Source organism: Mesoplodon mirus, assembly GCF_964341445.2.
Source record: "Mesoplodon mirus genome assembly, chromosome: 3".
In the NCBI taxonomy this organism is placed as follows: Eukaryota; Metazoa; Chordata; class Mammalia; order Artiodactyla; family Ziphiidae; genus Mesoplodon; species Mesoplodon mirus.
Genome location: NC_138978.1, coordinates 7,510,677 through 7,524,151, shown reverse-complemented (window position 1 = coordinate 7,524,151; position 13,475 = coordinate 7,510,677). Strand labels below are relative to the sequence as shown.

At 51.9% G+C, this 13,475-nt stretch overlaps 1 protein-coding gene across 1 annotated transcript in view; it reads left to right on the top strand.

The window, feature by feature from the left end:
- LZIC (leucine zipper and CTNNBIP1 domain containing) overlaps positions 1-10,832 on the top strand; it is a gene marked incomplete at its 3' end in the record, with an annotated part of 47,541 nt that extends 36,709 nt beyond the window's left edge. The window contains exon 7 of the mRNA XM_082613024.1: positions 10,783-10,832. Within this exon, the coding sequence (XP_082469150.1) occupies positions 10,783-10,832 (50 nt within the window). The remainder of the gene's footprint in view (positions 1-10,782) is intronic.
- Positions 10,833-13,475: the final 2,643 nt, after the last annotated feature.

Genomic DNA, 13,475 nt, shown 5'->3' with positions numbered 1-13,475 from the left:
AGGCTGAGAAGGCTGTATAAACAAACCTTGTTACTTCCTCACTAATTTACTACCCCAAGCCCAAGCTTCTTTGTCTTGTCAATTCTTCACAAATTTATCGTTTCTTTGTCTAAAAGATATAAAAGATGCCTGCTCTGGTCACTACTTCAAGCCACATATCTTTGGGGCTCCCATATGTACGAAATTAAATTTGTTTTTCTCTTGTTAATGTCTCCTGTCAGTTTAATTATTAGACCAACCAAAGACCTTAAAGGGAAGAAGGGAGAAGTTTTCCTCCCCTACACTGGTCTGGGTGTTTGTGTGCAGCCCATTGGAACTGGGGGTAGTTTCTTTCTTAGAGCTTTCACACAGGCCCCTAAGGCCTCCCATCCATTTCTGCCCACTCTCCTGAGCTCTTCCACAGTGGCCCTGGCCCTGAGCAGGTGACTGTGGGTGGGTTCCTGCTGTTTGGGACGCTGTGTTTTCCCATCTCCTCAGAGCCTGTGCATTTTCCCTGATCCTCCCTCCCTTCCCCTCCAGCCTCCAGCGTCATTGTCTCCAGACTGGATGAGTTTTGTGACCCATCAGAAGTTCTCATCTTCATGCTACTTCCCCAGCAAGTTAATGGAATGAACACATGTAGATTCTGAAGTTGCCTCTGTTTAAAATCTTTTTTATTTTGATTATTAGCTTGTTAAACATTTAGGGAGGAAGGAAACTGTGTGTTCAGCAGCCTCTTAGGGGGAGGTTTCCTTCTTCCTTGGATTATTTTTTGTTCTGAGGTGGCTGGAGGGAAAGGAGAGGGAAGGTCACGGCCTGTGTCACGGAGCAGAAGCAGTTATCCAAACAAACAAACAGTGCGGCTTATGTGACATGAGGGTGTAATGAACGCTTGCAGTGTATTGCAATAGTATAGATATGTTTTCGAGGTAAACAAACGTAGCTTTATTTTTATGCACATTAGCACATACCTGTATGCTGAAAGCCTATAGGAAAGAGGAGGCAGTAATCCTAAAACTTATGTTCTTAAGAGTTTACAAAAAGTTTCACCCAGGAGGCCAGGCCTGGGGCCTCTCAGCTGGGTCCTGAGGACAGCCATCCCCGGAGCTGGGCAGTGAGGAGGGGGCTGGCTCTGGAGGCCACCCCAGGGAGACTGAGCCCTCGCCCTGCGAGCAGCCCAATTGGTTTCATGACCTAATTCTCGCAACAGGAAGCTGGAGGCCTTTCTGGCCCCATTCTGAGGGGATGCAGTGAGCCTGGTCCGGGAAACTGATTTATTTGAACCAATTATAGGAGACCTCAACGGAGGGAAGGGATGGAGGGAGAGTGGGGGCAGAGCTGGAGAGGGCGGTGGTCCTTGAGCAACCCACCTGCTGGCAGGCATCGGAAGACCTGGGCCGCCTTGTCTGGGCCTGCCCCTGAGAACAAGGCTTGTCCCCTTCGGTAGGAGGCTGGTGTGAACGAGCCCACGTGGCTGTGAGTGAAGGGACCTTATGTAGCTCCTGATAAATAAACAGCACTGTGTCGGTTTTCCCCCTTCCTCTTAAAAAAAAAAAAACAGCCCCGCCACCAAAAAACAGCAACTTTTAAATTTCCCAATTTAATTAACGTTTTAAATGGTGACCCTGCAAGAGTTGGCATAGCTGTGGGCAGTGGGGTTGATGGAGCCTCCGTGGGTTAAAATTTCCATTCTGGCCTCTTTCTCTGGAGGTGACCCAAGGTCTGTGAAACGTGGCCAGGCTCCTTCCCTGGGATTATTAGGCTTGGAACTGGTCCTTCCGGCCCAAATTTGACTTCAGCCCAATCCCTAAGAAGGCTGACCAGCAATGCAGATTGAGTTTTCCCTTTGTGGGGGGGCGGTGGTGGGTTGTCAGCATGCTGGGGGCATCTCAGATGTTGATCTAGGTCACAGGAGAGAAAAAGCGTCCTTCTGCCACCAGCCTGCACAGGTGAGCTTTTGACACCGCCAGGTGCTGCTCAGCCCGCGGTGAAGCTCGTCCAGCTTGAGAGAGCCTGCCCAGGAGTGGGAGTGCCTGCCCTTACATCCACTCATAAATAGACAAGGGCTCTGGAGTCTGCATTACCCACCCCCTTGGAACCTGCAAGAGGCCAAAGGTCAGACTGAATCAGAGGAAAATCCGGAGCCGGATTTTGTAGGCGCACTGGTTCCTGATTTCAGGTCTCAGGCTCCGGCTTGGCCAGGTTCCAGGGCTCCAGCTGTTCTCTGTGAAGGAAAAAAGAATCTCTTTTTAAATTAGGTCAGAAGATGCCTTTCTTTCCTCCTGTCCTTGTCCCCCTACGGTGCAGGGATAAAACCACCACCTGCACGTCCCTCGGTCAGAACTACAGAGCTTAAGGACTTCGCCCGGGATCCGAGTATCCCAGTGCAGCCGAGGAAACTTCCCCTGGCTCCGCGTTCCCTTCCTGTTTGCACTGTGCTGGCTGAACCCAGAGGCTGTCAGAGCAGGCCTGCCAGGTACTCTTGCTTAGCTGTAAAAAGGACTTGAAGAGACAGTGAGCTCTGGGTAACCTTTTCTACCAATCAGGCCAAAATCACAGGATAAAAAATTTTTTTTAACCAGAAGTTTTTGTTTTTATTATTATTATTATTATTGGCCACGCTGCATGTGGGATCTTAGTTCCCTGACCCCGGATCGAACACAGGCCCCCTGCAGTGGAAGCGCAGAGTCTTAACCACTGGACCACCAGGGAAGTCCCCAGAAGTTTTTTTTTTGTTTTTGTTTTTTGTTTTTTTTGCGGTACGCGGGCCTCTCACTGTTGTGGCCTCTCCCGTTGCGGGGCACAGGCTCCGGACGCGCAGGCCCAGCGGCCATGGCTCACGGGCCCAGCCGCTCCGCGGCATATGGGATCCTCCCAGACCGGGGCACGAACCCGTATCCCCTGCATCGGCAGGCGGACTCTCAACCACTGCGCCACCAGGGAGGCCCCCCAGAAGTTTTAAACAGACGCCTTTCACCAATCCAGTTACATCAACATTTATAGTCTGTACATGCAGGCTCCTTCAGTTCCTTGATGTCTTAGGTTCTCTGAGGTGAGGACATTCTGAGGCTGGGGCCTTCCTTCGTGGTTCCCAGGTGAATCTGAAATCTGTTCATTCACTTAACTGTGCATGGGACTCCAGATGTGACTGACAGCAGCAGGAACCCACCAGATTCCTCAGCACAGAGCCTACAGTCTTCAAGCTTTTCGAGGGTCCACAAAAATACTGGAGACCTGAAAAGAAAAAGTATCTGCTCCCTCTACTCATAGGAGTTATATGAGAATTCTATTTAATGAGAGATATGGGTCCATTTTATTTATTTATTATTTATTTATTTATTTGGCTGCACCGGGTCTTAGTTGCGACATGCAGGATCTAGTTCCCTGACCAGGGACCGCACCCGGGCTCCCTGCATTGGGAGCACGGAGTCTTAACCACTGGACCGCCAGGGAGGTCCCTGGGTCCATTTTAATATGTCTGTGAGAATAAGGCTGCCTGGGCCCACGAAGGACTTAAACCACCCTGTGGCCTGCCCTCAGAGAGCTTCCAGTTTGGAGGTGGAAATAGAGGCACAGACACCCAGGTGCAGTGCCTGTGCAGTGCTTTGAGTAGAGGAAATTTGGGTGAGTGTGCAAACACAGGCTTCAAAAAGGTAACGATCGAACAGTGAACAGTAAATAGGGAGGAACATTCTAGGCTGAGGGTACAGCAGCTGTGAAGGCCGGAGATGCTGAATGAGCCTGGTGCAAGTGGCAATGAAGGTGGCCACCCGGCAGGGCTTCTCATCCTCGGCGCTATGGGCGTGGGGCTGGGGGGGACGGGGCGCGTCCTGTGCACTGTAGGTGGTTCTTCCCAGGAGCAGCCTCCCAGTTGTGACAATCAAAAATCCTCCTTTCTCCAGACATTGCCAAGTGCCCCTATCTGAGAACCAGCGCCAAGCAGGGACCGTGGTGGGTGGCCAGGGGCTGCCTGCCCGCCCCTGCCCGAGGGTGCAGTGGAGGGAGCCCCTTCCTATCTGGCGTGCAGGTCTGTGCCTGCTCCCGTGTCCTCTGGTTTGTGTGACGCTCCATGTGCAAGAGTGGCTGGCAGGCTCTCTCCGAGGGGAGTCAGGCCACGGAAAGGAGAGTGCACCCCGAAGCCCCCTTCCCAGGCTGACTGTGGTTTTCTGTGTGGATGCCTTTCCCCCTGTTGTCTGGGCAGCCAGGCAGGGTGGCTGCGCTCTGGATGTTGGGCTGTTTTGAATGATGTCATGTGGATTTGATTTTCACGCTTTGAGAGAAGTTCACCGAAGGGCTTTCATCAAAGCGGCTCACACCTGGAAGAGAAAGTGCCCTGTTGCTGTGAAGGGGCAGGTGGCAGCTCTGAGGTAGGAGGTGTTGGGAGGGTGGGTGTTGAGATTGAGAGTTCCAGAATCTCCTGTGCAGCAGACCTGCGGCCGGGGAGGAGGGCCTGTTGGTGTCTGAGCTTCCCAGCTGCTCCCCCGCGGATGAGGGCCGCCCTGGGGCCTCCAGAGCAACCGCAGCCTCTCCTGCTGCGACCCCACTTCCCAGGGGCTTTTTAACGTTTTCCTGACCGTTAATTTTGATTTCAAATCTACGGGAAACTTGGAATAGTGCAGTGAACACACCTGTGCCCTTTACCTGGATTCAGCAGTGTTAACCTTTGCCGTATTTGCTCACGCACTGTGTCTCTGTTCATACTCACACTCACACATACACACATTTCCGCATACACACAAACACACACACACTCACACTAACACAAACACATGCATATACACGTACACGCTCACACACACATACACACAAACACACTCACGTACACACTAACACATGCATACACACAGACACAAACACGCACATATACACATAAACACACTCACACACATACACACACACACACTCATACACATATACACATACACAGTAGCACAAACACATGCATATACACATACACGCTCACACACATACACACATAAACACATACACATATACACATACTAACACAAACACACATATATACAGACATGTACACACTCAGCATATACACATACACACATACGCACATACACATACACGCACGCTCACATGCATAAACACATACACATACACACAATAACATACATATACACATACACGCTCACACACATATACACACATACACATATATACACATGCACACTAATACACATATATACACATACACACATATATACATACAGCACTCACACATACACACTGACATACACACACACACTCACATATACATGCTTGCACATATACACATACACATACACACATGCATACATATACACACACACTCATGCACACACTTTTTGTCCAGAACCATTTCAGAGTAAGTTGCAAGCACTGAGACATTTCACCCTTAAATACTCAGCCTGTATCTCTCAAGAACCAGGTTGTTTTCCAACATAACCACAATATATTCATCACATTCAACACATATAACATTAATACAATACTAATATCTAATAAATAGTCACTATTAAATTTTCTCCAGTTGCCCAATAGCAGCCTATGACTCCCTCACCTCTCCCCTCCCTGGATTCCATCAAGAACCATTCCCTGTATTTATTTCTTATACTGCCTTATTTCATTTTCTGATTAGCAGTTATTTTGGGCTCTGGCTTGCCTTTTCCCTGTAAAGTGGGTTTTCATTTCAATTTCAGTTAAAATGGCTAATGGGACTTCCCTGGCGGTCCAGTGGTTAGGACTCCGTGCTTCCAGTGCAGGGGGCACAGGTTCGATCCCTGGTTGGGGAACTAAGATCCCACATGCCATGGGGCGTGGCCAAAAAAATAAAATAAAATGGCTAATGTTTCTATCAGCTTCTGAACTGGATGGGGCTGATAGGATGGAGAGAAAGCGTGGATTTTCAAATCCAGGCTTGTCACCTGTTAGCTCCATGGCCTTGAGCAGGTTACTTACCTTCTCTGAGCCATGGTTGTCTCGTCTATAAAATGGGAATAATTCCTGCCTTGCAGGCTTGTTGTGAGGAGCCCATGTGCTGAACAGGCCTGACATTGTGCCTGGCCCTTAGGAATGCTCTAGCAACCACAGTAATTATCACTGTTGTTCTGCAGCTTCACCTGGCTTCACAGAGCAGGAAGGAGCTTTGGGGCAGGTTGGAATTTGGGTTGGTGACCCCAGGGCAAATTCCTTATCCCAAGCTCATCACCTAAGAATGGTGCTGCATCCTGCAAACTGCCTGAGCAGCAGAGCCGTCATTACACCTGTTTTGCTCCTGCTGGTGGAGTGAGCTTCAAGAACGCCGAGCCTGGGTCTAGGTGGAGGAGGCCGAAATGTGGAATTTATTAATTAAGGTGGTTGCTCACGAGGCCTTAGAGTCTGGGAGGTTGCGGTTTAATTACTGAGAGTGGAGCTTGTGGAAGTTCTCTCTGGTGCCCCAGCTTTGATGTCGCTGGGGGACCTGAGGTGCCGCCCCAAGTGGGACTCACAGCCCGGGCTGCAGATGAGGCTCAGGGCTGCCTCCCTCTGCTGAGCGCGTTTCCGTCCACTTACGTGTTTACTGGAGAGCAGTGTAGCATGGGGGGGAGCCTGGACGTTGGGTTTGAATCCTGCCCCAGAACAGACTAGGACGGGCTAGCTGGGTGAGCATAGACTAGTGCCTGCATTTGTAAAACCTTATAGGGATGCTTGCTGCAAAGACTGAATGATTCATATACGTGGAGGGTTCAGAACAGCGCCTGGCCAACAGCAAGCCAGCATATATGTCAGCTGTTTCTTTAAAGCAGTGTTCTCACCTGGGGGGGATTTTACCCCCCAGGGAGCACGTGGCAAAGTCTGGAGACATGCTTGGTCACAACCAAGGGGGAGGTGCTTGTGGCTGGTAGAGCCCAGGGATGCTGCTAAATAACCTCCCATGGGTGGCACAGTCACCGCAACAGAGAACTCTCCAGTCCAGAATGTCACTAGTGCTGAGGTTGAGAAACCAAGCATTCCGGGCAGCACGTGGAACGTGGAAGGAGGTCCTGTTCCGCACCACCCCCACCCTTATCCCTCCTTTGACCCGCTCCCCTCCCCCTCCTCCCCTCGCTGGTGTCCCTCCCGCTGCGCCCAGGGCCCCAGTCCAGCTCCCCCCGGCTTCCCCTGGCTCACCCGCTCACCTGACCACTGGCACCTCCTTTTCCTCTCAGCCAGCTCGGTTTTTTATCAGAGTACCCATCTCCTTCCTCCTTACTGGGTTACTTACCCACTGATTGCTTCTTGTTTATTTCGTCTTGTCTGTCCTCCCTTCTCCCTAGAACGTACATAGGGACTTTTGCCTGTTTTTGCACTGCTGTATCGCAGTCCCAGTAAGTGCTCAGAACGTCTGTTGATTGCATGAATGAATGCGTTCCCCAAGGCCACACGGCTGGTACGTGACATGCCAGGATGTCAGTTCTTCGCTGTCACCCATGTTGCTCCTTCTTCCCAAAGTGCCCCCCCAGCCCCCCGCCCCATCCAGCGCAGCGTCTCCTAGAAGTGCCCCAGACGTTTCCCGGATCTGGTCAGTCACCACGTCCTGACTCCGTCTCCAGAACACTTTGTGGATGTGCACGGTGGTACCGACTTCATCTGAAGGACAAGCCTGCTCTGTTTCCACCCAGGGGCTTCTCCGTGGCCCTGGGAGCCCAGCCCCAGCTGTTGGCCTGTCCTCAGGGCCGTCACCAGCAGACCGGCAGCTGGCACATCACACCCACACCCCCTCCCGCAACCGCAGTGCAGTCCAGGCTCCGACACTGCTCCTGTCCCGCAGTTCCACCTGCCGAAGTGTCCCAAGCCCTCCCATCCTCACCGTCCCTTCTCCGTCACCCCGCAGCCCAAGCCCCGGCCCTCACCTGGCCCAGCAGGGACCTCCCCTCCAGCTTCTCCCCATCTCTCCTCACACCGCAGCCCTCACGCCACAGCCACAGGGGTCTCAGGCTTTACCCGACTCTCCCACTTGAACCTCTCCTCACCTCCCCGAGACCCATGTGGTCCAGCACCTTGAGCCCCTCACCTGCCTCCCCGGCCTCAGCTACACCTTCTTCCTCCAGTTTTCCCAAAGGCCCAGTCTCTTCCTGTTTGAGGACCTTTACACGTGTGTGTGCGTGTGTGTGTGTCCCCCAACCCAGCTCCTCCTGACCTGGGTAACAGCTCAGAAGTCACCTCCAAGGGTGCCTGCCCCCAGGGTGAGGTCAGATTCCCAGCTGCGTGTCCTAGGGCACCTTGCACTTAACCACCCCCGACCCCCGACCCCCATCATTTATCACCATCTGAGGCTCTGTTTACCAGGATGTGACTTGATTCATGCCTGTCTCTCCTGCTCACTGGGAGCCATCATCACAAGCATGCTCGCCTGTGTGTCCTCAATGCGCAGCACAGGGCGTGGCATATAATAAACAGATGCTCAGTAATTGTTTGTTCAAAGAATGTCTGTTCCCTCTGCCTGCAACGCCCTTCCCCATCTTCTCTACCAGCAAACTCCTGCTATTCATCCTTCAAGACCCAGTTTCAGGGTCTTCTGCTGGGAGCTGGTCCCTCCCCTTCCTCTGTGTTGTCACAGAGCTTTGCATGTCCCCTTACTCTGCCACTTTAACTACATTGGGTCGAGGCCCTGGGTTTTTTCCTCTCACCTCTGAGCTGCTCAGGGGGAGGTACTGGGCACGGCACGTTACATGCAGTTGGCACTCTTGGAAGTGTTTGTGTTTTTAACCTGACCTATCTTTTTGGTTCATTGTTACGTATTATTTGTGTTGTTTTCCATTTGCCTTGTGCAGTGTGGTTTCCTCAGCCATTCTGGTAGCTCCTGGAAGGCAGGCTTAGTGTCACAGCCCCACCTTTGTATCTCCTGCTCCCTGAGCCTGACACAGGGCTGTGTTCACCTAGAGAGGTTTTATTCTAGTAAATCTTTCCTGAGTCCATGTCATGTCTACTTAAGGTTACGGGCCCCTTGGCAGTTGAGAGCGCTTGACATCCTTTCCCTCATTCTGGACTGGCTAGATAGTTTGTGGCACCCGATGCAGGACCCCTTGTTAAAAAATTATTCAGAATTGTAAGACGGCAACAGGAGAGCATTAAACCAAGAGTAGGGCCCTTATGAGTGCTCGGACCTGTGCTGGTGCCCAGGCCTCATGCTCATGAAGCCAGCCCTCATCTCCTTGCATCCTCCGAGGGAGGACACGGTAGAGGTCCTGATTTCCTTTTGATCAGTGGCAGACTGGAGGGCTCAGAGGGCAGTGACTGACCTCAGGTTGCACAGCTGACCATCGACAGAGTAGAACCGGAAACAGAGTCTGGCTCCAGGAGCGTGCTCACCGTCTCCACCGGCTCTGGGGCCCCAGGAGCTTTGGTCCTCGGTTTCCTCCTCTGTAAATTGGGAACATTGGCCTGATCATCGGGTGGCAAATGGAACAGCTGGTGTGAGTCCCCAGATGGTCCCATCAGGAGCCACCACATCCCATAGGCGCCCTCTCCTTCAAGTCGTGAAGCCAAGGTTCCTCTCTGCTTCTTGGACAGTCCGAGCCCTGTAGACAGTAGGAGGCTAATTGGCTGTTGTGATAGTTGGAGAAATTAAAGCCCCTCAGAAGTGGGAGAAGGTTGTCTCTTTTCATCTCTTTTTGAAGGAATGTGGGGACTTGGGTAGAAGGTTCCCCAGGGATCCTTGGTATTTCAGTGCTTTGATGTCCAGAGGAATGAAAGAGCAATTAATTGCTGTAAATGTCTTTCCTGTAGGGTAGGCTGAGGGTGGGGGGCGGGTGGCAGTGGTGGGTGACTGCTCTTCCATCCCAGGGCCATCACTGGTCAAAGGGCTCTGCAGACCAGAGACCCAGGGTCAGAGCAGCATCCCACTGTAGGGGAGGCTTCTAAATCTCACTTCCTCTGGAAAGCACATTTTCCTCAGCCTCTTGGGTGAGTGAGTAGCAGAGATTGCTGAAGACAGATGGGTTGCAGAGCTCCCCTTGGTCCCCTAGAATAGGTTTCTCAATTATCCAAAGACATCTGTCCTCACCACAGGGCTGAGAGCCAGGAGTCCACCTTTAAACCAAGTGCTCCGAGGCCCATGCGCCTCAGCGGAGGGGTGGCTGGGCTGCCGCGGGCAGGCGAGACTCCAGCCCCTGCCACCTGCACCTCCACCCACCATTAGCAGCCTCCCTCCTGCCCGGTCAACCTGCAGAGGACCCAGACGGTGAGGGTGTGTGTGGAAGGCCAAAGAAGAGAAGAGGATGTTCTCTGATTCCTAGAAGGGGTGTTTGGGGCAAGCAGACCTGTGGCCAGACTAGGAGGTTGTAAATTATCTGCATCTGTGGGGGGTGTGTGTGTGTGTGTGTGTAAACTTATGTTTCCATATATAACTACAGATGTTCCCCAAGCACACAAACACCATGCAAGTCTGAGCACAAAGTGGGCGGAGTGCCGAGGTAGCTGTGCCTGGCTCACTGTGTTGTTTGGTGGGTGGGACGCCTTCTCGGGCAGGTGCAGGACTTGCCCATCAGCTGCCCGGGAGTGATTCACTCTGGTCCTCGACATCTCCCAGCACGGCTCTCAATCGGCCTCGGTGACTAACCCAAGGGGAGGAGGGTGTGTGGTGACCTGCTTTGGCTGGAAATGACAGTGCATAGCTGCAGTCAGCACCTTATCCCAGGGTGCTGGTGCAAGTTCCTGGGCTGGCCAGACATACAGAGATTTCTGGACCGTGCAGGGCCCTTGGCCACAAGCTTCCCGCCATCCGCCTGTATCCCACAGCACCGGCCGTGGGCTCCTCCTGCCTCCCGTGACCTGGGTTCTGTGTTTCCACAGGGCTGCACCTTCCTCCTTCTCCCCGGCCACAACCTGCCCGTCACAGTTGAGCACCTGTTTTCCTGAAGGTGATTTCCAGAAGCAGGTAAGGACCCCAGGGGAAGGACGTCTGGTAGAGTGGCCATAGAACGGCGTTGAGGAGAGGGCCTTGGGTACCGGCTCTAGGGCTGACCGTGAAGCTAGCACATCTCATATCTTTTCTTCATCGTCCCTGATAATGCTCATTGCTTCAGCTGTGTGGGTTCTTAACAGTGAGCGTTGTGGTTCTGCTGATGTCTTTTAGGCTGTTAAGATGTGTAAGGTCTGAATTAATATTTTATATAAGCTCTGTGAATCACACAGTTATATGGCATTGTATTTTCATGCAATGTAAACATTGTACAGATGAAAATGTACATTTTAAAACATGAACATTTAAAATATATCACTTTTTTTTTAATGGACAAAAGCCAAGTGCTGGGACCCATGGGGGAGAGGTGGCTTGTGTACCTATAGGCCCCCCCCGTTGTCTGGCCAAGCCTGAGGTCAGGCAGCATTTACAAGCAGGTGGTAGACCACCCTGGGTATAAATGTATATTCCAATTTACATAAGTGTGGGTGTTAAACAGCATTAGCTTTAAGTTTATAAATAAAAAGGAGTGCAGGTGGCTGTGTTTGTAGTTGGGCGCCCACCCCCAGCCCCCCGCCTGTCAAAGGGAGGCCAGCTTTCAAAGTCGTTTATCAGAATGGGTCTGACTTCTGCATGTCCTGCTCTCTGGGTCTTTCCTGCACTACCTCCCAATTCTTCCAAACTGAGATCAGCTGTTTCCAAGCTGGAACTCATGTGCATAGAGATTAGGTCCCTCTAATCTCTGGGCAGGAACGTGGTATCTTACGGACGACCTCGATGCCTCCCAGAAAATGCGGTGCGGCCTCCCAGGCCACGAGCCACATTTGTCACTTTGTATGCGTCCTTCCCAGTGCTTGGGAACCCCTTCCTGACTCTCTTTTACCTACCAACCTTCCTTCAACAGAGATGCAGGCTCAGAACCAACAGAAGTGTGTGGAAGGGGTGTGGGGGGGTGAATGCATCTGTGTGTCTGCAGTGAATGTATGGACCTCCATTTCTCTGAAGTGCATTTGTCCCAATCAGGTGTAATTTTCTGGAATCACGCCCACTTTCGCATAAGCCGTGGATATCTGTGGCACAACATCCACTTAGCCACAAGCCTCTCCCCTCGCCTTTCGTTTGCATAGTTGATAGTTGCCTGTTTCTTTCCATTTTCTATTTTTTTGGCTCATGTATGCCTCTCCCTGTTTAGCTTCCAGAATGTTATATCTTAAGAGAGGGAGCAGGTCTGTCTCTGACTTGGGCAGTTAACACTGAGGGATTTTCTTAGGATTTAGGATGGAAGCTCCACCATCTTAGGCGGTGGTGTGTTTATGGGGTCGCCAGGAGACCATAAATGAGAAGCAATGTTACCTTACCTTCAGCTCTCACAGGTGAGGACTGAATGAATAATTATTGTGTCCAAACTCTTTGCGGTTTGGACTTAGGTAATTTAGACACATTTTAGTGGAGACCAGTTCTTGATCCCTACAGGGAAGAATAAGAATTCTCAAGTGAAGTTAATCTGATGTGTGTCACAACTGTGATGAAACCTTAACCACATGTTTGCTTGTATAGGCACCAAACTCAAACACACTGTAATACACTTGCAGCATACCAGCGACTGAAAGGTCGTTGTTGTTTGGGTTGATTGTGATTTATTCTCTTCAATTATTTCCTTCACATTGGCACCCTTGATGCAGCTTCTGTTTAGGACGGAATTATGTAAACAGGTCCCAAGGTTCTCGTCCATCAGGATTGGAGTGTGGAGGGCAGGAACACGTGTTCACGCCGCAGTCGGCCCTGACCCATCCCTGGGTGTTCTGTCTGTCAGGCAGCAGGGTGGAGTCAGCTCACACTAGAGCTCGAAGAATCCTAGAAGACCAGAATTTTGGGGAATGGCAGGAGTCCTCCCAATGCAAAGAGAAACAATTTAAGAACTGGTCTCTGCCAGGGAAGTGTGAACAGGGAGTGACCTGGCCCCAGAGACCCATTCAGGGACCAACGGCACCCCAGGCCCACGGCTGGGTGTGTGAGGCCCCCTGGTAATCACACTGTGAGTGTGGTGGGTCCCCAGGGATAGTGGAGCTACAGTGCAACAGCACCGGTCTGTACAGGACGCCAAGGGTAGGATTGTTGGGAGGAGCAAAGTACTGTGAAATAGACCCCGTGTAAAATGATTGACACGGGCACCCACACACACTTACTCCTGTGGGTTCTGAGCCCTCATACCCCTGTTGGAGGAAGCTTGGCTGGTCAGGAAAGGACAGTGAGGAAGGGGCTCTCAACCTCTGTGAAGCCAGCGTCCCGAGGTCCTGGGACGCACAGCAAAACCAGAGACATACCCTTGCCTGGGTAGAGCTGACCCCTAAATAGGGGGATAGAGCTTGCTCTGGGACCCAGGGCTGGGGGTGGTTTGTGACAGTAGGACCACTATGAAGCCTTGGACCAGAAGGGCCTTTGGGGGGCATGTGTTGGGGGCCGAGGGGGGGGTGGGGGTGAGGGGGCAGTGGCACGGGGGTAAGGGAACGGGTGGGTGTGGCCCTGGAGCTCTGGTTCTTTTGTGTGTGGCGACACCTAGTGGCCAGTCCCTTGTCTTCCACAA